This window comes from Silurus meridionalis, chromosome 6 (assembly GCF_014805685.1).
Source record: "Silurus meridionalis isolate SWU-2019-XX chromosome 6, ASM1480568v1, whole genome shotgun sequence".
NCBI classification, from domain to species: Eukaryota; Metazoa; Chordata; class Actinopteri; order Siluriformes; family Siluridae; genus Silurus; species Silurus meridionalis.
Genome location: NC_060889.1, coordinates 20153566 through 20181407, shown reverse-complemented (window position 1 = coordinate 20181407; position 27842 = coordinate 20153566). Strand labels below are relative to the sequence as shown.

At 40.9% G+C, this 27842-nt stretch overlaps 1 protein-coding gene across 2 annotated transcripts in view; it reads left to right on the top strand.

The window, feature by feature from the left end:
- Nucleotides 1-27842, top strand: part of efnb3b (ephrin-B3b) — a 64122-nt gene that overhangs the window by 6244 nt on the left and 30036 nt on the right. For both annotated transcript variants that reach the window (XM_046851865.1, XM_046851864.1), the window contains one exon: nucleotides 23677-23972. In XM_046851865.1, coding sequence (XP_046707821.1) covers nucleotides 23677-23972 — 296 coding nt within the window. The remainder of the gene's footprint in view (nucleotides 1-23676; nucleotides 23973-27842) is intronic.

Genomic DNA, 27842 nt, shown 5'->3' with positions numbered 1-27842 from the left:
TCATTGGGTGGTTGTACTTGTGTATTGAAAATAGTGATGTTTCAGCTTTTCTATTGTTTAGTGCCTGTCTGAGGCCCTTGCTCTGTCTGTGTGTGTGTGTGTGTGAGAGAGAGAGAGTGTGTGTGTGTTTTGGGGTTTGCTAGAGGCTTTACAAGACAGGAGCTGTGGAAATGACTGCATTATGCCAGTCGTCCAATCACACACATGCACACAGCTGTGTAGAAAAACTAGGAGTGTGTTTACGAGGTTTTTTTACACACTTGAATCACAACACACGCAGATAACGCATAGATAGAGTTCATGAGATTTCTAAAGCGGCTCTAAGAGATGAGACATGTCTATTATAAGTGCTCCCACACACACTGATGCAAAGCGGTAAACATTCAGCCACTTGTGCTGCCCTGGGCAGAGTTGTAGACGTGAGAACACCCTGGAGGCATGGCCTTGTGTACCTTCCCTGCATGCTGCTCCGGAGTGTGTGTGTGTGTGTGTGTGTGTGTGTGTGTGTGTGTGTGTGTGTGTGTGTGTGGTCCGTCCCAATGTCTCTCATCGACTTGCTGTTTGTCTCTGCGTGAGTGCGTGCCCAGCAGCCGCTAACCATCAACCCCCCCAGACAGCCGGCCTCCTCACCTCAAACCATAACAATCAAACTTGGATGAGCAAAAGTCAGAAGTGTATTTAATAAATAAATAAATAAGTAAGTAAGTAAAAGAGGAGCTGAATTCCATGGACATCCTGTTTTGTTTTGTTTTTTATTTTTTGTTTTATTTTTTTGCAGTGCAGCAGTAATGTTCACTCATAAAGTTGACCAGAGCCTTTGAACCACCTGCTATAGATGTTACTGCAGTGGTCTTTTCCCTCTCTCTTTCTCTCATAGCTAATCCTGTCCTAGCCTTTGAGGTCACATAACTGTTCAGCATGACACCCTTGTACTTCCCTGTAAAAAAGTGTGCGTGTGTGTGTGTGTGTGTGTGTGTGTGTGTGTGTCTTCGTACGTGTGATTGCTCTTTCTTTCATTAGGTTAGTTCACACATACCCATCCGCTAATCAGGATCATCCTCTTTACTGACGACCGGGCAAGCCTGGGTCAGGTGCAAACTCTCTCACTTCTTCTCTCTCTCACACACACACACACACACACACACACACACACACACACATACTCATACACTAAGTGGAATCAAGGGAGAAGACAGCAAAAAAACAGCAAATGGTTATTTTTTAATTCCTCTTGCCTCAGTTGGTTTCCCTCTCTTGCTATATGTGTCCCTTTTCCCCCCTCTCATCATTCTCTTGCTTCTCCCTCTCCTCTGCACAGTAGATCATGAGCTCCAAGCTGAGTGGACAGTTTCAGTCGATTAGCCAGAGGCTAACTTCTCCCCACTCCAGTACACACCAGCCATATTACTATAGATTAGCGTGGTCCACCTCGGCCTTCTTTTATTGACCTGTCACTCCCACTGCTGCTCTCTTCCCCTCCATCTGTCTCTCACCTCTCTAAACCACTGTACTTAAAGTACTTTTCGAGTGACATGATGAAAAAGGGAATTTTCGGACATGGGGAAATCGCACCTGCCGTTAGAGCGAGGGATAAACACTTTTGATTGACTCTCATGCTAAAGAGATGGGTGTGGTAGAGCAGGCCCGAGGCTGTAAAAGTGTTCAGACTCAAAGCCCTTATTGACTGATCTGCCTACTGCTTGGCTGGCTGATTCTTAAGAGCCATTATCAGGCTTCTGCTATGCATGACTGACTCCTGAGACCTGTAGATTAGAGCGAATCACTTTATTGGCCAATTGGATTGCTACATTGAACCTTGACATATCCCATCTCAGCACATCAAAGACACACAGAGACAGAGAGGTATATGAAAGGAATGTAGGGCCAAAATGTAAAACCTTCCTCTAGAGGTACTAGAACCTTTGGTACCACAGTGACTACTGGATACAGAGGTTTGTGATTTCTGCTCTCAGGAATGGTACCTACAGGATTTAATGATCAGAGCTGGGGTTAGAGTGGGGTTGTTTTAAATTTTGTTGTAATTGAAAAAAAATGAACCCAAACAACCAAAAAACGAAACACAGAATTGTCCAGTGGGTAAAATCTTGAAAACTATAGAACTAAAGAATAGTGATTTTATGAAACTATTGATTTTCAGATGTTAGGTAGTGTTTTTAAGCACACCTATGACATACAGTAATATTTTAATTTTGTAAGTTTTTTTCTGTCCAAAATAAGCAGTTAGTAGTTAAGAGGACAAAATAGTGACATTGGCACTTTTCTCCTGGAGGCTCACTCCACTCAGGAGCGACTTGTGCTAATTGCCTTTGCTCTGTAGCACTATATCTCTTTTGTATCACGTTCAATTTGAAGGGCCTGCTGATAAGAGTCATTAGTGGGGCAGACAGTAGTGTGCATGTGTGTGTGTGTGTGTGTGTGTGTGTGTGTGTGTGTGTGTGTGTGTGTGTGTGTGTGTGTGTGTGTGTGAGAGAGAGAGAGAGAGAGAGAGAGAGAGCGCTATCTCCCCTTTACTGGGATCTGAGTGAATATCCTGATCATAAAGATCCATATCAAGCCAAGCTTATCTCCAGCTCACTGTTGTAATGACCCAGGTGTGGGAATCCTGATTTGTAAGGCTGTGCAGTATGGGTACTTCAGCCTCCCAGCTGCTGCCTTCTTGGTGTGGGTTTGTACGTCTATTTGTGCTGAGCTCAGCTTGTGTGTGTGTGTGTGTGTAAAGCAAGGATCCAGGCCAGATTTATTTGCATCTCTCTGCTTCCCTATAACAAGAAAGCCATAACCCTGCTCATTATAGACAAAAGGAAAAGCGATTAGCAACGGAATGAGGGATATCAGCATGTCTATTCAAAACACACAGACACTTACACAGAGCTCTTCCTGTACAAAGCTCAGAGGCGTCTGGCGTTGTTACAGTGATAAAGTGTCTCCTGAGTTTGACTAGAACATGATACTAGGTATTGTTAATGTCGGTGCTAAAAATACTTTGACAGGGAGTTTGTGCTTGGTGTGGATGTCTGTGCGCATTGCCAGAACGCAGCGCCAAAACCGTGCTTTGTAACATCTGAGTGAATCAAGTGGGACCAATGAACTGTGTGTCTGTGTTTGAGCGAGAGAGAGACGGCTCCTAATTGTCAGTGGGGGGGCCGGGATTTGACATGACCCACTTGCAGAGCATGAGAGATGGTCAGTGGATCATGACCCTGTAGACTTCCCGTTTGGCTTCTTACAGAGAACAGACTGAAATGCTCACAATACTGCTGACAAGATGAGGGCCCAGTTCCTGTCCAAATAGAGAATACTAACACTCACTCTTTAGTGTATCCATCATGCATGGCAGCTCAAATCCGATCTCTGATGGCCCTGACGTTTCCTGACTTTGTCATTGTGTGCTTTTTCCTGTACAAAGTGTAATTGAGTCACATTAAGTGCTATTAAAGGGGTCTTACAAGTAGTTCTAAGAGACCAGAACTTCAACAGATATGATGATTATAAGAATAATGAATGATTCTTACATCAGAACTTGCAGGACTCCTTACAATCTAGGAGGTTTAAATAAAATATCTTGTTAGCAAAATACAACTTGTAAGGTAATAAGGTGTCTTTAGTCTTTCAGTCTGAAAGCACCACCTCTTCCACTAGCACTCAGATGGTGGTGGCTATGTGGCATTGGACGTTGGCTCAGAAGGTCACAAGTTCAAATCCCAGCACCACCAAGCTGCCACTGATGTGTCCTTGAGCAAGGCTCTTAACCCTCAACTGTTGAGCTGTAAGTCGCTCTGGGAAAGGGCTTCTGCCAAATGCTGTAAATGTTCCTTAGTTCTTTGGGGGCGTGGCATTGGAGGGATCTCTGTCAGGAGGGGCTGTATTTAGTTCAATTGAAGTTTCCAAAAAGCTAGCTTCAGCTACTTGTGCCAAAATTGATGACTACTTTTAAGTGTGTACGGAAAGGGAAGTAGTAAACGCGAGGCCTAGTTTTGATTTGCTTTCTGAACGCCCCCGTCGCTCACAGAGGCAGCTGCGAATCATTATTCTAATGCTTTTTTTTGTCTAAGTTGGACTGCTTTTGGTAGAAATGAGAACTCTGTTGGACGGAGTGCTGCAGGCGAGAGCAAAGGAGCTCTGGCAGACGGGCTGCATTCGTGGTAAGGACTTGCAGCTTGAGTTTGGCCCATAGCCGTCGTCCTTCTTTAATATCACTTCAGGGTTTCTTTTCCTGATTCGTTAAATGCATCCCAGAAGCCCAGTGCTACGCATCAGAATGCACTCTGCTTCAAGTTTCACGTTTTTTTTTTTTTTTTTTTTGCTGTTCTTTTTTCCTTCTTTTCTGTGAAAAGCGTTACACGCACATGCATGGTGGTGAAAAACGTTATAGCTCTGAGTGTTGGATAGAGTCCAATGTCAGGGGTTAAATTTCCTCAGAGGCTCACCCCCATCTCTCTCGCTCTCTCTCTCTCTTTCTATTCTTCAGTTGAACAACACTAGTTTTTCTACCTTTGCCCCCTTTTCTCTCTTTCTTTCAGACAAAAGGACCCTAGTTTGCAGCTCACAGAAACATCTCTCTCTCTTTCTCTCTCTCGCACACACACACACACACACACACACACACACACACACACACACACAGACATAGTTTGGCGATTACAGTCTGCCTTAGTCAATCACAAAACACGATTTCTTATCCTTATGTGAAACCCCCCTGCGAGTGTGTTTACTTCCGTCTCCTCCACCCCGTCTATTATGTTACAGAGTTGGCAATGCTGTGCATTTGTGTGTCTTAAATTGCTGTCTGTGTTTTTTTTTACTTTCCTTTTTGTCTGCTCTTTCTGTGTGGTTTGACTGGTTAGTGCCAGTCTTACCAATCATTCTCTCTCTCTCTCTCTCTCTCTCTCTCTCTCTCTCTCTCTCTCTCTCTTCTCTTCCCCATTCCCTCTGAATAATTCTGATTTCAAAAGCCACACTGAATAGGCCTGATTGCCTATCAACGTGGTGTCAAAGTAATTTAGCAGCGCTTGTGAAGGTCCGTGAGATTTCAACCTGCTTATGAGCCGTTCTCTTTCCTTCCCATCTAAACGACCAGAAAATCAATCATTCCTTCCTTACCTTTTTTCCTTTTCACCTCCTGTGCTTTTCTTGCTTTTCTTTTCACCTCCCTGCATATCTCTCCTGCTCTCTCTCTCTCTCTCTCTCTCTCTCTCTCTCTCTCTCTCTCTCTCTCTCCCCCATCATTCTCTCTCTCTGTTGGAGGGCATCTGTAGAGCTCCAGCACCACGGGAGAGAAAACAGATGGAGTGGTTTTCTTTCTTTTCTCTGTCTCTTTCTCTCTCACTCGTGCATTTTCTTTTTCTTCTTTTTCCTCTCTTCTGAAAGAAAAAGGGGGCTGAAGAATGCCAGTTGGAGGGGGATTTAGGGGTGCAGGGTGGAGGTATGGGGGGTTCGACACAAAGACACTGCACTGCCACAAACCCGGTCCCCGGTCGCCGGCTTTCTAATGCTCACGTCTGTTTGATGGATGTGTGTGGTTCTGATTGTGCGCATTTGTGCGACCGTGTATTGATGGTTTTTCTGCTGCAGTAGCCTTGTTTGTTTCAGAGTTAGATAGATGGTGGGCCTTTTTTTCCATGCTTGTTCACATCGTGTAATGACAACACATGTTTCTAGTTTCCCATGCTCTATACACTCTCGACGTGTGTTTGCTTTGAGGTTTTAATATTGAATTGTCAGAGGCGTTTTTGTTATTTTTGACTCACTATTGCATGCTTCTTTAGTTTACCTTGATAGTGTGTGTGTGTGTGTGTGTGTGTGTGTGTGTGTGTGTGTGTCAAATTTGGATGTGTGTGTTTAGGAATCCTGCAAGAATCCTCTCTTGCTGAGGCTGTAATATATTTAACTCCCACCTCATGAGATTCTCATGTTAGTATTTAAACACACACACACACACACACACACACACACACACACACACACACACACACACACACACTAATGATGATGTTAAGGCTTCCAATAAACCACTTACTGTGTACATACATACACACACACACACACACACACACACCTCAATGTGAGCAGCCTACTTTCATGTGTCAAACCCATCAATCACAATCACTGCACATCTGAGGTTCCATCTGTGCAAATGAACACGTTCTTCTGTTTCTACTAGTCATATCTCTGTCTTCCTCTCTTTCCCTTACTCTCTCTCTCATTCTCTCTCTTCCTCTCTCCACACATGGCCATCTGTAAACAGATCTAATATACTCAGATAGTCCATTTCATACCGCTCAGTTGTTGAGAGGTTTCGCCAGCCCTCTGTCTATGCTAAGATATTGAGTTTCATTTATGTTTGGAATAGAAACAGCCTACAGAAGAGATCGCTCTCGCTCTCTTTCTTTCACTCTCATGCATACACGTGCGCGCACACACACAGACGCACACGTACTCTGGGCCTTGTGCTGTCTTACGACAGGAGTACTGTTGACTTGCTTTTGAAGGAAATATTAGATTATGAAGAAAAACACTGCTACCTTTTCCTCTGTGTTATTGGGGCTTCTGCTCATGTTTTTACACACCACCTTCCAAACAGACCTGTCTGAGATTAGAATCGAAACATTGGCCAGCTCTCGTTCTCTTAGTGCGTGTGAGGTTTGTAGGTGGGTGTGTGTGTGTCTGTGTGTGTGTGTGTGTGTGTGTCTGCTTTAGCCAGACTTATCCTCTTTATACTAGCATATTAAGAGAGACATTTGCAAACCAAAAACCATAAACAAAACAAAGAAACCTGTTTCTGAATGGGAGTGTGCGAAAGGCGAGCGGGAAAACAACAGAAAATGGCCTGTACCACTTGACCCTGTCTTATGGGGGGTGTGAGCAATGGGTGGATTATCCCCTGGCATTGCTCACGTGTACCCCCTTCAACGGCAGCCCAGTGTGTCGCACTCTGCTGTCAATCACTCCACAAAGCTGCCTGTTCAGGGATTAGGAGCCTCTGTTCCTCTGTGGAGAAAAACTGCACCCCTCCCACCTTCCTCTCTTTTTTTTTCTTTTTTTTTTTTTAAAGTTGTGCCTCTACTATAAAGCTCAGAAGTTCTGCAGCTTTTCCTATTCCACAGGTTTTTTCTGCCTTTCATCCCATCTCTGTCACCGAAACCTTGCTGTTTCACCTCGTCCTTCTGTTCTCTCAGGCCCTGCTGGTTCCACAGGATTTTCTGTCCTCATTTTTATTCATTTGCACTGTTTCTCTCTCTCTTTTAGACTGTCATTCTTTCTTTTTCTGCTGTTTAATCTGTTTTCCTTCTTCGTCGAGGCTGTAATCTCTTTGCTTTCTCAGACAAGCGCAAAATCCTCTCTTCTTCCTCGCTTTTTTTCTGGACCATGTGTCTGTGTCTCTCTCTGGGTAGCGTCAGCAAGACCACTGCCTTCGTCCTTGTCCTTGAGATGTCAAGCGTGAGATAAAAACTTGCACAAACACGGATGCAGAATATTTGTCCACACACACCCTTTAAATCGACGTCTCATAAAATCCATTTCATATCCATTACAATATATTAAATCCATTGTATTGGGCAATTTAATTATAGTAGTGTCTATTAAATTTATTATATAGGCAACCTTTTCACTTGCATCTCTTCACACCCTATCACATTCCTCTTCTCTTTCTTATCATTCTTCCTGCATCCATCTCTCTTTCTTCTCACTCTGGGCTCTTTTAAATTAGAGCCTTTTGTTAATCACTATCGCAGCACTGACCTTTGCATTACCGATACCACAGCAGCCTACAATATGCAAATTAATGCTTTTAATGGTGCCATTTCGTATGTTAAATTGTGTTCATACACCCGCAATGATCATGTCGTTTCCACAAAGCCTTTAAAAACTGTAATTCCGTAGGCGTTTCCATCAAATACAATTTTTGTTCAATTTCTTTTTTTTTTTTCTTCATATATAGCTTCTTTGTTGGACCCTTTTCCATAAAACATTTATTTTTTTTTTTTAAATCATCTCTCATCATATCTCAAAGGTTTGTGGTTGATCGTAATTGGAAGTCTTCTTCTTAGTGTTTTCTCAGCAAATATATTTCACCATATATGCAAATTTGCCATTTGAAAAAGCCATACAGATCATTTTCCTTTTTTTTTTTTTTTTTTAGATCTAGTGATGTCTTCCAACCAATCGTAGTGTGTTTGAGTATAATGCAGTCTTTAATTCTCATTACGTCCCCACTAGCTTGCTGTAATATACGGTATATTACACAGACTCCATCTCCATTACAGTACTTAGCACTATAATCACAGTGTGCTATTTTTGTCCTTGTCCTGTGTCTGAGAGAGAAAAAGGGAGGGGGTGAAGGAGGTTAAATGACAAATAGCTTATTTCGCTATATACCCCCCCCAAAAGAAAATCTATTATCATGCACACTTCATATTAGATTTGTTTCTTCGCTACTCCCCCACACATGAGATTGACGTCCTGATTAAATACACATTCAGAACTGAGAGCGAGAGAAAGAGAGAATGAGAGTGTGGGTTCATTATAATGACAAGTTATGCGACAACACTTTTTTTCCTCATTCTGCTCTTTTTTTTTCCTGACTTGTGTTTTCTCATTTACACTTACACACACACACACACACACACTCTACACAGTATGAAAGTCAGATTTTCACTGGTTGAATGCTCAGCTGGTTGCATAATATATAATATAGTATTTTTATATTTTGTAATAAATTCACTTTGAGAATTTTAGCAATTTTCCTTTTGGCCAAAGGACTGTTGTGCCAAGTATCACATCTTTAAATAAAGCCCATGTTAAAATAAGCTAAATATTAGGTACAGACATGACTGTGGGTAAATGCACAAAAAAAAAAAAAAACAAGGAAAAGAAAAGCACCATGACCTCCTCATGTTTTTTCTGTCTAAGAAGATAAAATCGTATCGGATGGAGATTTCAGTGTTATTAATTACATTTCATGCAGAGAGCGAGAGAGCCGTGTTCCATAAGGCCTGGCATGACTGACTGCTGTTCTATAGTTGTGGTCTGCATAAAAGAGAGAGAAGAAAGAGGTTAGTAATAAAAAAAAAGAAAGATGGGAAAGAAGGATGTAGAGATAATCCCGAATGCCAATAGTATGTCATGCTGTCGTTTTATAGTGACACATCTCGGCAAGCCATCGCTGTTTCTTTGTGTTAATTCATTTCTCTCTCTCTCTCTCTCTACCATAAGAATATCACACATTATTTCAGTGTTTGGGATTTTTTTATTATGCCGTTGAGCCGCTAAGATGTGTTTATGACATTTAAAGCACTGGAATAATCATTTAGGCACTTTATCCTCATGCTTAAATTCACTGTGTGTGTGTGTAGTTGGACTGAGCTCCTATCATTGGCAATGTGTTGCTATGTCTGGCACTGTGAGGAGAGGAGAGTCCCACAGTGATGGGATTATGTAGAATTACACACACACACACACACACACACACACACACACACACACACAAACTCATCTACACGCGCACACACAAATGCACAAGCAGGCTGCCACACGCAGTCTACGTAATATGGTTTGAATAATTCAATTAAATACCTGATTGTCCTACTTGTGATTTTTTTTTTTACTTAGTATGCCTCAATTTTGAATTTTTAAAAGGGCTTGCTTGATTTAGTTTGACATTTCGGCACTCGACTGCTTATCAACTTGTCCACACTTTGATTGGAATTTGTGTTAAATTAGGCTGATTTGCATTTTCATTCGCTCGTGTGTGGGTATGTTTGCATGCGTGTGAAATTAGGCTTTCGATCTTGTGATTGAAAGGTGTATGTGACCCGCTGGTCCTTGAAACACTCCCAGACTTCAGGCCTGTCTTTCTTCGACAGACACGCGCACACACACACGCATGCATGCAAGCACAGGCTCACAGATGGAAACCTTTTCACAAAGCTACCAATTACAGCTGCCTTATTCTCTACCTTCATATCTTTCTCGTGTTCTCTCTCTCCCTCTCTCCCACTCTATTTAACAAGCAATCTTGTTAATGTCAGAGCCTCTCGAGCTCCCTCTCTCACACTTTCATACCCCATTCTCTTTCCTCCCATATCTACTTGTCTCTCTCCCCCTGTGAGAAGATTGGGCCCTGTAGAGCAGTGGGAGGGGGTGAAATGTGGAAGCACTTGCTCTGAGAAACAACAAAAGGGCGAGAGAGAGAGTCACTGAGAGAAAGACAGAAGGGGGAACGCATTAATGGAAGGACGGGTGACGAAGATTACAGCTCTTGTAGTGAGGGGGACATAATTGTGCAGTGCATCTGTCAGAGCGAGTGTGCCGTGGGGGCGGTATTTCACAACGCACTCGTTCCTCCGTGGCAGCGGCACTTAAAGATACAGCCATACAGAGGCTATAAATATGTCTGTTCTCATGCCAGGCGTGTCAAGTGAATAATGTCCCTTCTCCGGTTCAGACGTTTGCGTAAAATATTCCGCTGCTTGAAGTGCACTTCGCCCCGGTCTCCCTGATCTACGATCAGTTTCTTTTGCCTAATCCCGATTGCGACATTTATTACAGAAACGGCAAAATGAGTCAGAAATTAAAGAATCATTTCCACCACTGCGGCGTGTGAAGTCAAAGAATTATGGCAGCCTTCAAGGAACAAAGATTTTATACAAATCCTGGTTTCCCACATGTATATTGTGTATCCGTACAGTGTTTGCATTGCCTAATGGTGGCCCATATTTTTTAAACGCTGCAAATAAAGCAATGTGTGGTGAAGAAAGACAGTGAACACAAACTTTTGTGGGACTTTTGTGTGTGTTCAGTGAGGCGTTGTGATGGTGTGGCCTGGGTACAGACGGGGAGACATACTGCTTTCTGTCTGAGCTGATGTGTTAATTAACAGCCCCAAAGCAGAGATAATGAATAAGAAGTCTTGATTAATTGCTAGGGAGATGCGCTACTTTAAACACAGATGACGATGTGAAAGCGAAAGGTCACTCGCTTCCAAGTCTGTTTGCTCCACAAGTCTCTGTGTTTTGCATGTGTGTATGTACGTGTTGTGTGTATGTATGAATGTGTGTGTGTTTGGACAGTGCTTCTGAGAAGTGTAATTGCTGGCCATGTTCCAAGTTCCTTTTTGGTTCTTAGTATTTAGTATTCTAATGTATTTGTGTTGCTATAGACTGTGTATGTGTGCGTGTGTATGTGTGTGTTCATGTTTGTGTTTGTGCTTGTGCGTGAGTATGTCTGATTTCGCTCCAGAAGGACATGTGATGTTTTTGTTGAATGAGGGCCCTCTCACAGCCCTCCAGACTGGTATTCAAGGGATATTGCCAGGTTTGCCACCTCTCCCTCTTTGGCAGCTATGCCTGTGTGCCTGTTGCCTGAGACACACACACACACACACACACACACACACACACAGTCATGCACACAAATACACGCAGGGCTGGAGGATCCAATGAGCCGAGTGTAATGTGAAACCCACAGGCACCTGTGGCTCAACGCTACAGATTTTCTAGAGCTGATAGCAGAGCTACTGGAGCTGAGCTGAAGAACGGCAGCCATGTTTAGAGCACACAGAGCATATTTAGCCCTTTTACTAAAACTCATTTACCACGAAAATTATATTCAGCAGCTTGAAAGTGGCATCAGCAAACCAAAAAGGCTGCCCTGATTGAAAATTACATTTAAGATGTAGATTTTTGGATAATAGCTTTTATTAAACATTCATGTGTTTTTGTCACATAATGCTGCATTCATAATTATTCGTCCAAATGAGTCAGATTTTTTAAATTACTGGTTAGAGATATAGCAGAAATATAATGCAAGTATTTTACAATGTTTTTTTTAATAATTAAAAAAAAAGAAAATACATGGTTAAAATGAAGAGGTATATAGTGGAATCACAGTATCATTGTTTTCTGAGTCATGTTTACTAGCCCTATTTCAGTACTTTTGTGTTTTTGATACAGCTTTATGTATGAATTTAGTTTGGTCCAAATTTTTAAGTTAATTTTATATAATCACATTCAAATGTACATTTTAGAGGAATCATTATGCCTTAGTAGCTGCATGCTGTGCTAGCCTGGTAGCTAGCCAAATGTTAGTTAGTGCCATTGTTAAAAAATGTTTTTTGTTTTTTTCCTTTCTATTATGGATATTTTGACTACATTTGGCTAAAAATAAAATTGGCAATACAAACAGTGAGTGAAACACTTAAATATTTTACCTCTTACAAATGTGAGCTAGTTTACTGTTGGTAACTAGCCAGCTAGCCTCAGAGTTCACTGGAAGAATATTCATGTATATTCATAGCTACCAGATGCAAAGAGAATTCTAGGTGCTTTGTTGGGATTTTCTGGGGTCTTAAAACATAGCAAGTATAATTCTTCTTAGATATAAGGTTACTTTTATTTCACATTTAAGTCATTTCATAATTTCATCTTATGATGAGGACATTAAAACGTAACCATGTAAATCTCTCTTTCTTTTTCGTTACCCTGGTTCTGTTCGGATCAGTAGGGTATTGTAGCTTCAGCTGCACTGATGGAGGATAAATGCCTATTGTCAGCCGAAAAAGACGAGGTTCTGAAGAAAATGCATTTATTTCAAGCTGCCCCCTTTTCTTTTTGGCTTTTTCTCCTTTCTTTCTAAAGAGGATGACAAAAGACATTCTCAATGCTCCTCTTTCCCCTCTGCCCCCTCACCTCTTATCACCTTTTTTGCTTATCATTCTTCATCACGTTTCTTCTCGCCACTCTCACGTCCGACCTCTCACTCCATCTCGTGTCCTTTCATACTTTCCCCCTCTCTGTGTATTCACCTGCCAGTCTCCTCTGTTGGGGGTCACACTAATTATTCTTCTCTCTCCCCCTTTCTTTTCCTCACGCTCTTTTCTACTCTCCCTCATTCCCTCTCTGCTACAGACACCTGGCTTAACTCTGCGGGGCATCTCTCTGTCCATCCCTCTCTCAAACTTTCTTTCTCCCTCTTTATTTCATCCCATCTACCCCTCCTGTTTGCTCTTTTATAGTCTTATTTTTAAACTGGAGAGTATTTATTCTTTCTTTCCTTTCCTTTCCTTTCCTTTCCTTTTCTGAAGAGCATTCTTTTTATATTTCTTCCTTCCTTCTCACCTCATGCTAGCTGCTTCCCATCCAACCCAAGAATCCATTTTGGCAATGCCTTAAGTATTAGTCTTTTTTCCCACATCTGTCACTTATTTCTGCCTTTTCTTCATTCTTTTTCTCTATTCATTTATTTGTTTCTTCTGCTTCTTTCTCTTTTAGCTCATGCCACTCAGTCAGTTAACATGGTAAGCAAGTTAGTGTGAAAGCTTCATCCTGTGAATATGAACTGAATAATAATCAGCGAACAGTGATGGGAAAAAAATTGTTTCCTCCTCTCCATGCACAGCATCGGTGCTAGTGCTGTCTCCCGACTGACACAAAGTGAAAAATATATTTTTAGTTTTTCTCATCTGATTATAATTTAATTTGGGATTTGAGAAATCAGTTTTGCATGACTGTGCATGTACAATTAAATTATATATGCTTGTGTCTTTTGGATAAGAGTAAATGTATGTTAACGTATGTGTGTGAGGAGACAATAAGTGGACATTCTGGCATCCAATCATGAGACACTTGCGACACCGCACACTGCCACCTTCTTAAAAAAAAATGCCATGTCTCATCTCTCCCCCTGCTGTGCTGCTTGTCTTTTCTTTCCTAATTTATTCCCTCATTTTATTTACCCTCAATCCCTCACTAATGCTAATTAGAGGAGCGAGTGGCTCTGATCGCGCCTGTGGTCCGTCACTCCACTCCACTCCATTTCAAACCCCTTGAGTCATCTCTCGCCAGAGACCTGTCTGTCAAACTCACAGCTGTCAATCACTCGCTAGACAGGAAGTGCTCCTGAGAGGGCCAATTCAAAGGCACTGATTCTGTTGGCTTCAGGCCTTGGAGTAAGTTTGGAATCCGCAGAGAGCTTAGTGGCTTTAAACGCTTATGAATTTCTACCTGGTGTGAACTGTAAATTTTTGAGACGCCACAGAGAGTCTATTTCAGGGGAGTTAAATAAGGCATGCACACTGTATTCATACACACAGACTCTGGCAGCCAGGAGAGCTGGAATTGGCATGACGCCGTTCAATATCCTGATGGGGGTGAGAAGCCGAGGTGTTGCTGTTTTAGACCGCAGTCTCGCTCTCTTTTTCCTTTCTCCCTCTGAGTGTCTGTCTTTCTCTCCTCTTGTCTGGCCTGCTTTCACAAACACCTCTCTCTCTCTCACACTCTCTGTCTGTGGCTTGCTGTTGATTTTACCACAGGGCAACGTGACCCCATAGGCCTACTGGGAGTGCAACCAGACCACAATAACCCCACCATAGAAAGAGAGCGCGCGCACGCGAGAGAGAATGAGAAGGTGGGGAGGACGGAACGACAGGCTGAACAAGTGGGTTTAGAGTACAAAGAAAGAAATAGGAGAGCTAAAGGCCTGAAATCACTTTCAGATGCATGTGCAGCCTCAGCATGGCTGATTTGTGAAGGCGTTTGGTGGAGCTGTGGACGCAGGGCCTCGGGGTGTGGAATAACTGCCTGTCGTCACTCCTGGAGGCTTTCAGCTCCGTAACGTACACATGCACTCACATGCACACACACGCCACAGTGCTGAACGGTTCTCCTCTGGGCCTACTCTGCTTTCTGATCTTTGTGCAGACATAGTAGAGAACAAGAGCTTGACCTCTTATCATTTAGTCGTTATGCTGTAATGGTTTATTAATGTTGCTTTATACCATGAAAGCACTGTTAGCATGGCTTCACTCCAAAACACGATTATATTTTTAGGCCTTGTTTTCATTAACCTGTTGGGTCAGAGATACTTAAGCTGTTTCTTCAGTTGGCTCAAAACTCTGTCAGTGTGAAAAATAACAGATATCCACTAATGACATGTGCATTCTTTATTCAAAATTATCTGTTCAAATGCTATGCACATAAGACAAGTGTATATCATCATTATTTATTTATCGGAAAACACAGTTTTTAATGAATACACTGTGTTAAATGGATATTGCAATTGTAGGAATTCTTTTTATTAAATCTGCAATTACGCTGTTACCAAAAGCATTTGCATTTAATATTATATATCCCTATTTAAATGAAAACATAAAAAAATTGGAAGAACAAATATAATAATAAAAATAACCTCTATCATTGTAATTAGTGATTGTCAGTATTTGTGATTAATTTGTGATTAAATTAATGAGCTCAATATGTTTAAAAATTTGTGACTGGCAGTGTATATTTAGATTGAGGTAATTTATATATATATATATATATATATATATTTTTTTTTTTTTTATTTAGTGGATTTTAGAGTAAGCCCATTAAATACAACTGACCAGTCACTGGAGCATATACATTTGTAACCCAATTATAAATTTGACACTCGAACAGCTTTATAGTGGTTGATTGTGATTGACATTTAGATTGATAATATAATCACAAACCCGACTTTAAAAAGCAACGCCACCACTGGGAATACAGTCTAGGTAGTTTAATGGCCTCTGGGTTTAATAGAAAAGCAATAAAACTGCATCCGGCCTTTTGGTGTGTAATTCTGTTCAGTGTTTATGTAAGTCATTAGAAATTGTCTTGTAGAAGGAAATCAAGGCAGAACTCCGTGTTTATCACCATAATTGGTAACGTGTCCTTGTGAGTGATAAAACTCCTTCAAGATAATATCACTCACTTAAAGATGCTATTTCTGTTCTGTACATCTCAGACAGACAGCTAGAGGTTTGAGGGGCTTTTTTTGTGTGTGCCAGTAATTCGTTTGGGCCCCAAAGCCATCTGGAGCACCTCTATATGGGTGTTTATGGGTCTGGCGGATGTTCTCGGCTCCCTTAGAGCAGAAGGTTCTCAGTAAGATTGTGAGGTTGAAGCTTATGGGCGTCAGGGTGACGCTCGAGCTTTGGAGCTGATTCCCTGAGGAATGACGCAGTATGCGGCCTCGAGCCCACCCCGGCCCTCTGTAACCTCTTCTAATCAGACTGTTAAGTTTGAGAGAGTGAGTTTAACCTGGTGCCTGCTCCCCTGAGGTACTCATAAGCTTGCGCACACACACACACACACACACACACACACACACACACATGCAAGAAGCACACACTATAATGCACACACCAACTGACACGGGGGCTAGCGGTCAAACACCAGCTGAGCTGAAAGAGGCACTTTAGCCTCTAAATGTACCGCACTCCCCTTGAATCCACATGGAGCGAGACGGTGTGTATGCATGTGCGTATATGTGTCTACCAGACCTCTCTCATTTTCGTCTGATCCTCCAGCAGGCCTTACCTTTCCAAAGTGGCTTTATGGGTCTAATTAACGGTGCAAATCACTCACATGCACAGGCTGTAATTTTTAGGTCGGCAGTGAGAATATATAGCCATTTTACTGACAGGTCTCTCAGCTTGGAGAAAATAATATATAAAAGAGAAAGAGAGGGAGTATCTGGCAGACAAAAGAAATAAGAGAGAGAGAAAAAATATATTCTGATTTCATATTTTAGCCCGGTTGCAATCGCCAAAAAGTAATTTTATTAGGATAGATTTCAGATTGGATTGGTGTTAAAGTCTTCTGTGTGGTTTGGGTCATGGACAAACACTGACAAAAAGGCTAGCTCGTGTGGTGTTGGTGTGTGTGTCCTGTGTCGCATGGTTACAGCGCGAGTGATATGGAGGAGATGTGACACCGTCGCTGCAGCAATCTGGAGCGGGGGGCAGTGCGGCAGCATGGGCAAGGACACACTTACCTTCAGAGTCCCACCGCGCCCCTCTCTCTCTCACACACGTATATACACACACACCCTGGCACACACACACACATACAGAGTAAGCTTTTATCTCAACCCACCTTCCCTTTGCATATGCATGCTTGCGCCACTCTTTAAAAATCTAATTTATTCAATTTTTGTTTGCTTTCTTTAGTCTGTCTTCAATCAGCCACTTTTCTTTTTTTCACTCACTGTTCCTTTCTGTCTCACACACTGATTTCTTATTCTTTACTCTCCATCTCTCTCTCTCTCTCTCTCTCTCTCTCTCTCTCTCTCTCTCTCTCCCCATATGGAAACTATTACTCCTGCCGTTCTTCTCACCGCAAACATTCCAGCATCACTTCCAGCTTTCTTTGACTTTATTTCAACCTTGTATGCCTAGTTAGAGGCCTCTCTCTCTTTCACGCACACACACACACAAACACACAAACACACTTTCAATCAGTCTGACTCATTTTCTTCGTCATAGTTATCAGAATTCATAAGTTTGCCCACTGAAATCTGGATAATCATCCACATATGAAATGGACCATCGTACATACAAAATCCAATTGCCATCAGTTCCACATGTGAATGTATGAGCAAGTCACTTCCCCACGGCTATGATTACAAATTAAAATGAGGGCCAGACACAATTATTTATAATGCTACATGACATGATTGTACATAATCATTATGTTTATTCCATTGTGTAGTATGACGTTACTGACCCAGTTGTGTGTGTGTCCGATAGAGAGAAGTAGTTTCTCTCCCATTTCACAGGTCTCTCTGTTGGCTTGTCTGGTGATGTAATTCAGGTCAGTGTTGTGTAGCTCACTGGGCTTTTGAACACTGCTCTGAACTAGAACTTATTTTTTTCTATTGGCCTCTGGTCCAGTAGCAAAGTTTTTCAGTGTTTTTTGTCGTCTTTTTAAGAATTAATAGCTAACAGCCCTGTTTCTTTTTGAGTGGGTGTGTGTATAAGCTATGTGGTATGAATAGCAAACACTAAAACATGGGATGAAGAAAGAATAGACTGGTTTGTACATCGTGATCCTGGGATTGGATCCAGATTACTGAATGCATGAATGAGTCTGGTTCTCAAAACCACGTAGCAGTGCTATGATTTTGCGGCACAAACGCGGCGGGATTTCACAGAGGATTTTAACACACTGATAACATCCTTACTGTGTTATTAGTGCTACGTCGTATTTTTGTCAGTATCATTTTATCAACGTGTGGATTTTGAACCTTATTATAGAAATTCGTTGAAGACTCCCTTTTCACTGAGACTTCTTCAGTATTTTTGTTTCCATGATGGTAAACTGGGGAATCAAACCAAAAGGACTAATGTTACTTTTACATTGTCCTTTTTTATTGTCCTACTTGTGACTTTCCATAGTTTTGTAGAAAATGTTTTTGATTACTATTTAAAAATAATGAGATATGATCTGCAATCGTAATCTGTATCAACGGTGAAGAGAAAAAGGAAGGAAGAATAGTACAGGCAGAGGCAGTAAAGCCTACAATTTTTTGATGTCTAACCTTTTTTCTGTTGCAAATTAGAATAAGAAATAAAACTGTAACTCTATGGTTGGGGTTGTGAAGCTCTGTAGTGGTTGTGGTCTGCTTTTCTAAACCTCAGCTTCCAAAAGATTAAAATATCTTTTTTTTTTTTCTCGTTTCACTGACACTCGTTTTGTATCTTTAGTCTAAATGGCTGGATCCACGTCCACATTGCTAACTCTTCCGTGAAACTCTGTATTACTGTCTGACTGTCTGATGTGAATATAGACATTTGAGCTGGGTCCTGATATTTCTGTAATTAGTTTGAACCCACTCATGGATCCTTATCCCACACACACACACACACTGCCAGCGGTCCACCTCTGTGCACCTGTGTGCCGGACTCGCTTTTGGCCATGGCTCGAGTTGCTCGTGTGGAATCTTTGTAATGCAAAAGTGAAGAATGGGAGAAAGGGGAGATGGGGGGGTTGAAGGTGGTGAAGGCATTTGCTGAAGAAGAGAGAGAGAAAGATGAGGGTCAGTAGAGGTGGGGGGCACACTGAAACTAACACTTGCTTCTTTTCTGGGGCCGTCAGGGTCATGGAAGGGCGTTACGAGAGTTTGACAAAATAATGTTTCTGCCCTCATAAAAGAGCCAGGCACACACACACACACACACTCTCTCTCTCTCACACACACACACACACACACACACACACACACACACTTCTCTGTCACCTCTGGCCCCTCCATCCCCCCAATCCATGTTTCAAAGCGTGGCCGAATGAATACAGCCATTGTTGCTGTGAGAGGAGGAGAGATAGAGGGAGAAGGTGCAGGGGGGGTTGGGGGTGAGTGTATACCGGGTGAAGAGGGAGAAGCTGAATGTTTATGATGATAGGACGGGTTTGAAGACATGCATTTTCCTGTGCATATTTATTGTAAACACAATGAAGGCTAAGCAATAATTTTACTTTAATCTTTTCTTTGAGGCCTAAGTAAAGGCTTTATGCGACCTATTAGATATATTGCATTTTTTCTGAAAACACACACACACACATACACATACACACACATACGAGTTTTATTATTATTTTAGCTCGCTTCCAAAAGGCCTTGCGGCATGTACTTTTGGATACATATCTTCAAGGTTTTGCTCTGGATGTCCAGCACCAACGTTGAGCATGCGCCCCTCAGTTTCAAGTTGTGCGATTGGACACGCGTGTGCACGTTAGATATGTCTTACCCCTTTCTCTGAACATTGACTAATTATTTGCAGAGTGCTTGCTTAACCTTGAGCAGACTCATTAGAAATTATTGCTTGACAGTTGTTCAATCATTGCAGCCTAAAGTGTTCCTGAACTAAAATTGCTGTAATTATGCTGGCATTGAAAAGCGTTCTGCAACTTTTCAAACTCTGTTTATAAGGCTGAAAAGAGTGTGTAAAGGAATAGTTAAAATTTTGATAAATGTTCTGTGCCACTCCAGTGTCACAAAGCAAACTTGTGTAAAAGAGAGAAAATGGAAAATGCATTAGAGAGAAAACAAGAATAAAGGTTTTCTCTGGTAGTGTCTAGCATGACCATGTAAACATCACTACAACACCACTCTTCCTCTCCGTCTTGCTTAGTCTTTGTGTCCTTACTTCTCCTCTTTCCCATCTGGCTCGCTTTTAAATTCTCAACTCTCAATTCTCTTAAGTTTACATTCAGAACATTTTTGCTTTTCAACCATTTTTTTAGGATAGAACTTCTTTTGCCATTTCAAAATGCTTTGCATAGTCACTTTTTTTCCCAACCTTTGTCATATTGCAACTTGTTTATAGCATGCTTGGCTTCATGAAAAAATTCACAATGTCTCCAGAGCTTACCAGAAGAACTGAAAAACGATGATTCAGTAAGAAAGCAGCTGATCGAATAAAAATTCAGCATGTTTTCTTTTGTTTTCTGTTGCAGTTCCCAACAAACTAACTATAGCAATATTATTCAAATTCAACAAAGAAATGTTTTCTTTTTGTCTTCTACCACTGTCTGCTGTTTGAGATCAATGTTCAAATCAGCATAGTACTGTTTTGCATTAAAACGTTCCCTAATTCACCCCGTTCCCAGCCTATCTCTAAACCAGGGGGCATTTAAGTCAAACCTGTACAGATCGAGTTACATAAAATTCCATGCTAACAAAGGTCTGTATAAACAACTAACATGACTGAATGGTGATGACAGTTACCTTTTAACACTTAACCACTAATGATTAGTTTATGTCTGTATAAAAGATAAATCAATTTGAAGTGTTTATATTTTGTCTTGCAGTGTCGCTGATTGTTAACACTTCTATCTAGGGACACAGATTGTGAACAAACTATTATTAATCTCATGTGAGAAGAACAAGCTTATAGTTTTCTGTCTATTATGTTTAATACATTGTGATTTCACCAGTTTGCTGAACAACAGAGCAGAGAGTGATAATAAAATGGAAAAAAAAAAATAGTAAAACGTTCCCCTTTATGACCTAATGTCTCTAGCCTTTAAGCTAGCCCCTGGACTGATGAGTTGCCTTCAGCAAAAATCATTTACACACATTCATGTGATTGGCCACATCAGAGGATCTGCTGCAGAAGCCAAGTTTTTGTCTATTCTTTTATCTGTCAGTTCTGTCCACTGAAATACTGTGCCGGGTCCACTTGTTGATGACCCTTGCTCTGGTCCATTTCACACCTCCATTGCCTTTTCCGGTCTTAATCTTTTCATTAATTCTTTGGCCACAAGCACTTTTTTCTTCTTGTTCTTTTTTTTTTTTTTTTTAAACGGTTAAAAAATCTCTCTCTCTCTCTCTCTCTCTCTCTCTCTTTCTCTTTCTTTCTCTTTCTCTCTCTGTCTGCATCTATGCCCAGCTAATTTACCTACTCATTCTTCAGCACTATTGTACCGTGAAATGCCATCTCTCCGATAGAAACCGAACAAAATCTACCCAACAGGAAATACCACTGTGTGTATAAGGTGTTAAGGTGTGTAAGCAGTGTTTGTGTGCAGGTGTGTCTGCGGGTGAATCCCTGCTACACCTGCAGAATGGTTGGGGGCTGGGCAGGAGCATGGTGATGAGGGCCTGTCGCTGCATGTCTGGTGTTGAGCTGATTTCCATAACTGTGTGTGGGTGTGAGGGATGTGAGTGTGTGTGTGTGTGTGTGTGTGTATGCTCTGGGGGGCAGGGAGAAACAAGAACACGAAAATAGCAACCTAGCTCCCTTTAACAATTTAGCTGTAGTGTGTGTGAAGAGGGTGTTGAGTGTGTGCTCCTAACTGTAAGAGGACACTGATAACCTTTAACCTACGTGAGAGGAAGTGGAAAACGTTTTCTCACCGCACACTTGTGCTAGTTACAATATTGCATTTACTAATATTGCATACTCTTATTGCTAAGCCTTGCGTTAATCCTAACCTCACTAATAGAGCTGCATGCTAACAGCTGAAATGTCCATGATGATTGTTACAATTATTCAGCAGATGTAGGAATAAAGTAGGTTTATTACCCCTAAATATTTTATCATTTTAAATCAGACGAAAATGTGCTTCTCCTTCAGTGTCCTTTTATAAGCCTGTAGACCTTTTACCCAACGTTTTGAATAAAACATGTCTGCTTCTCAGTTTCATTAATTGATTGCATCATTAACATTTTGCATGTAAACACGATTACAACCCAAATAAACAGAGCTTGCGGTTTAATACACCGCCATCTCTAGACACATGATTTCGAACATTAGCCAATTCGCTAACTTTAGTCACGCTCATGGATTTTGCAGTGGATTATTTTTTAAATCAATTGTGCAGCAAGATGTAATAATTTATGTAAAAGAAAAAATGTAACACTGAGGACATGATGGTTCTGTCTTAACCTAGCCCCGGGTCGCTGTTGTTCTCTGAAGTTTCATTAGCTTTTTAACTGCCATTTACATGCTAATGCAGAAACGGCTTCAGAACAGGAACGACTGCTCCGATTTGTTTAAATGTAAATACAGTCTTGAGGGGTTAACTCAAGAGCAGGAATTAGTCTTTCTCTCTTATCTCTGATCGGGGACTTTTTTTTTCTTCCCACCACATCCTGAGCTTAGGGAGCAAGGCTGAAACTTTTCAAACCGGTCACAGATCAGGGTAAACAGGCCTGCAGCTACCAAAGCCCGGAGAAGTGTTGAAATAGTAATTAGAGCTTAGTGCTTCGAGTGGGCTTGTCGCACAGATCTGCACTGAAAAAATGATAAAGTATCCAACGTGTTTACATATTTGGGCACATTTATATTAAAGTTATTTAGGGTTGAAGAACGCTGCCCTTTTGCAATATCGACGTGATATTTACAATGTGAAATACGATATAAAATGAACACAGCTAAATCGTGATGAAGGAAAAAGACAAGAAAGGAACAGAGCACATGAACATCTGTGCTCGTGAGATCACTCATAGTTAGCGTCAGGCAGAAAATGTCACAGAATTCCTGAGGCTGCCACTTGGTGTGAGTGTGAGTCAGGGGAGTGAGAGGTCATGTTTTGGAGGTCTCTAAAACTGGGTGATCTATGTGTATCCTATCATGCACCATGAGCCACAGCAGGCTTGTCAAGATCGCAGCATTTTGTCTTTGATATAACATTAAGCATCACAAAGCCTAGTCACAAAAACTAGTGCATCTGAAATTCATTATTTGTGTTTTAAAATGCTGTGCCACTGTATGTCCTGGGTTTAGATTTGTCTATTGTTGCATACAGTGCATTTCTGTAACCTGAAATATTGAAAAACAAACGTTCACCTAAAGACATGTATAACTGTACATTTTCAGAGTGTTAGGAAAGAACGAATTTAACGTGTTAAAAGTTTGAATATCTCATTCATTTTCACATTGTAGTATTGAAAAGGTATTAAATACATTTTATACTCTTTATAACCGTACACCTTTCTCTAATTTTTCTATGTTGGTTTTAGGTTTATGAGTTTTTTTTCTGACTTTGGAAAATGAATAAAAATAAGAAAAAAACATAATTCACTAGTTTTATATCCAGAGCAACTGAGTAATCTTTAAAATGTAGTCTTGGTTTGTTTCTGTGATGCTCCATTCAAATGGAACTGGGCTTAAAAAGAAATGGATTTGACCAATTATCTATTACAAGACTTTATAAAAATTTTAAAATTACATTTAAATTTAAATAATCTTGTAATTATTTCATTTAGAGAAAAAAAATGTATTATTGTATGAAGCTGATAAATGATAACCGTGGTGAATATAATGCGATGGCGAATCTCATGGGATAATGAAGAATAATTAATCTTTCTCACTTGCTTTCTCTCTCTCGCTCTCTTTCTTTTTCTCCCCAGGTTTAGTGATGATACGGGTTATATCCTGTACCCTCAGATAGGGGACCGCCTGGACCTCATCTGTCCTGCATCGGACCCCCCAGGACCCAGAGCTCCAGCCGAGTATGAGTACTATAAGCTGTATCTGGTGTCCTCCCGCGAGCAGGCGGACAGATGTGAAGTGACAGGAGCACCGAACCTGCTGCTCACCTGTGACAAGCCCAACAGTGACATGCGCTTCACTATCAAGTTCCAGGAGTATTCGCCCAATCTCTGGGGGCACGAGTTCAAAACCATGCAAGATTACTACATCATCGGTGAGTGAGTGCATGTGCGGGCATTTGTTGCTTTGTCTGCTAATCGTTTTGCCATTTCTAAGCGCTTTAGAATAACGTAGCAGTATTTTAGGTTTGTTTTCATTTTTTCCCCGATCCTCGACCTAGATTTAGCACATTCTGAATTCTATCATAGGGAACCATCTTGTTAAAGGTCATGTTTCTGGGGAGTGTTCTTAGTGTCTGAAACAGCACATGGTGGCAGGTAAAGAAAACAAGCCTGCGCAAACACCCGCGTTTCACCTCCAGACTGGGGGAAAAAAAACAATGTCTGTGAGAAGTACATTACCTTCATTTGCACTTTCTCCCACCTATTTTAAAGCAGGAGTGCAGATTAAAAAAAATCATACGGATGTTATTTTAGTATCCATTCACACATGAAAACAGAGAGAGAATGACAGACAGAAAAGGAAGGCTGGAGGTGTGCCGAGAGAGGGGAAGTGAGAGAAGTAAGGGAGGGGGAACAGGTAGGATAGAAAAAGAAAGGATATGGAAAGGAGGATTATACATGGGAAGAGGGATGAATGGGAGCACTGCCTCCTGCCTTCCACTCCTATTTGTTGTGACTTGTTCATATTGTAATGCTTTAGTGCATTAGCTTCTGTTAGGACTCTCAATACTATCGGGGTTGGCCAGCGTTTCTTTTTTTAATGCATGTATTACGAATACAAAACACTTTTGTGAAAAAGACTTTGAATGGTGACATCTTGTAAACTGATGCTCATGTGATCGTGCTGAATTTCACATCAGACACTACCAGCAGAGCTGCTCTAAAGCTAGAAACTGTATTATAGCGCTGTTAAAGGAAATGGAGTTTTAGCCATTTGTGTCTTTATCCAGCATGTTTTAAAAGCATAACAATTATTGGCTTTCACAATCTTGACTTTGTGTGAGCTGCTCTTCATACGTTTGTGCTAGTGATAGTGCGCTTGATGCTAGCCTGCATGTAACACGCCGGGGAAAACTGTAACAGGTTAAATGCAGCATTTGTGAAACAGTAATACTTCAGAAAGTGGCATTATTTTACTAGTAAAGGGCATCTAGTATTATAATTAATTATCATCCATCTTCATGCTAATAGTCAGCTATGTCATGTAGTTCTAATGATCTCATTTCCTCCTTTGTAAAGCTACTTTTGTACTGTTAGCATGCAACAGATTTTAAGCTTATTTTGCAGTACATTGTTAGAATTTTCTGCCAGAAATTATGTTTTGGGCTGTTAATTCTATAAATATGCAGGTGATTACCTGTATTATTAGGTGAATATAGTGCAGATTATGTTTATCAGGGTGTATGTATATAAAAGGCTCAGTGGCTTCACGATAACAATCAGGCCAAGGACTTTTAAACTGCCATGACTGCTGCTGTGTGTGTGGTTGTGTGCGTTTGTGTAGATGTGTGTGTGTACATGCCACATTTATTCCATCTATACAGGCAGAGAGGTGTCACTGAAATAACACGCTCGCACGCGTGCGCGCACACACACACACACACACACACACACACACACACACACACACACACTTCCTGCCAGGGCCTTTATCATTGCTCCAACAGACCCAGCAAATCAATTGACAGGCTGAGTGGATCGATGAGGTCTCAACTGCAAGGTCAGACACTCACAAACACATACACACACACACACTTAGCAGTAGAAAGATGGACAGGCAGAGAGGTGGGTCAACACGAAATGAGAGCAGCTGAAGGAGAGAGAATGACAAACACTTGGCACAAAGCAGGTAGAGATAGAAATGGGAAGAGAAATAAGGAGAAAAAGACAGACTGGCTGATAGAGGGAGAGAGCGAGACGGAGAGTTAAAAACGGAAAGAGAAGGAGCGATACCCAGATGAATCAGAGTGAAAGTTTGTGTTTATCCCGAATCTGCAGCTGTATAAACAGTGTATTAGAGGAATAATTAAACCAAAGATGAAATGTATACAATGTCTCAGTAACCCAAAATGGAATAAATCAGCCAAGACATGTTTGGTGTTAAATTTGATTGTTTAGTTTTTAACGCTAGCTCTATGATGGAAGAGTAAGGGAATAAGGGAAGACAATGACTGCAAGTTTATCATCTTTTAAACTGCTTGCCAAATCATCACACATACACAATATTTTAATATATTGTTATTATAATTACTTTCAAAGTTCTTCATTCTTCATTTCAGCATCAACTTTTTTCTGTTTGTCGCAAGAAAAGAGACAAATCAGCACAGAAAATCAAAAGGCGCCTGAACAGCTTGCTTTTCTTTATGTGGAGTCCAGCTGGCCAGGTCAATGTATGTCCTCTGCATTGCACTGATGTCTCCTACTCATTGTGATTAGCACCGAGACAAATTGCAATAAATGAGAAGACAAACAGACAGATAGAGATCAGTATGATGGAGATGAGGTGTGATTTGGATCATATAGTAGGACATTTTAGGGGTCACTGAACATGTAATTCTGTGTGTGTGTGTGTGTGTGTGTGTGTGTGTGTGTGTGTGTGTGTGTGTAAGTAAGAGAGAAATCATAACGAGTTTTATTATAGACTACAGTAAATGGCGATTGCCTTTGTCTTAGACATTGCATTTAAATGCGTGTGTGTGTGTGTGTGTGTGTGTGTGTGTGTGTGTGTGTGTTAATATAAAATTTCTGGGTGTGTGTAGGTAGGTTGGTTACATTAGATCCTCTTATGCATGTGATAATTCAGTCAATAGGCATCAAATGAGTTGGAACACATGCTACATAATTGAGAGAGAGAGAGAGAGAGAGAAGAAAGAAAGGGTTGTTTTCATCTCTGTAATCTTTTTGGATAAAAGAAAAACATAGCTTTTCAAACATCATATACAGTAGTAAAGGGCCAGAAAAGGGAAAAAAAAATTGTGAGACTTATATAGTATATATTTTTTTTTATTTACACAGTTGCATTTTCAAACCATTTTGATATATTGAATATACTATATAACTGAGGAACTGGGAAGAGAAAAAGGGAAGAATGGAGGAGAAAGTTATGGTCCCAAATGGCACTTAAAGCCTTCTGGTCCACCTCTAGGTCGGTATTTTTTGACGTTGAGCGTTGAAGCTAAGACCATGAGTGTGTGGGGTGTAAAAAATAAGGTTTTAAAATATCCAAGTTCCTTTTACCAAAACATGAGTTGCAATTTTCCGCTTTATTGGTTAATCTGAGAATTGACTGATACACTGGCTGGGATAAAAAAAAAAAATGAAATTAAAACATTAGAAAAAATAGAAGAATTAATAAATGAAACAATTGAATATATTACTCAAGCGCACATATGAAAATAAACAGTATGTACTGTAATAGATTCTGCTATATTTATCTTCCTTCATCTAGTTCTGTATTCAGTGAACATAAAAGCATTTATGTTTTAACTTCTTTTAGATTGATAGAATTCCCTGAAATATTTGTCCGAGCATTAGGATGTAGAATGTCTGCTCTTGCATTAGTTACATGTATAATAAAGACACTTTAGGACTGTGATAGTATTTGCTAGTTATTGCATATGAACTGGAGATACTAGTCACAGTGCTAGCTCAGTTTTTAAGGCTCTAGGTTGGGGGTTCAAGCCCCTGTTTTGACAAGCTGCCACTCTTGGGCCCTTGAGCAAGGCCCTTAACCTTCTGTGCTCCAGGGTGCCATATGACTGACGCTGCGCACTGAGCCCACCAGGGATATATGAAGAAAGAATTTCACTGTGCTGTAATGTACATGTGATGAGTATAAAGCACCTTTAGTCCACAGTAAATGCAAGGCTGAGTGCATTAAGAGCATCTGTGCAGCACATCTTTGATCTTCAAAATAAGAAATGAACAACCTGCGATCTTGTAGACCCCATGGGAAAATTATA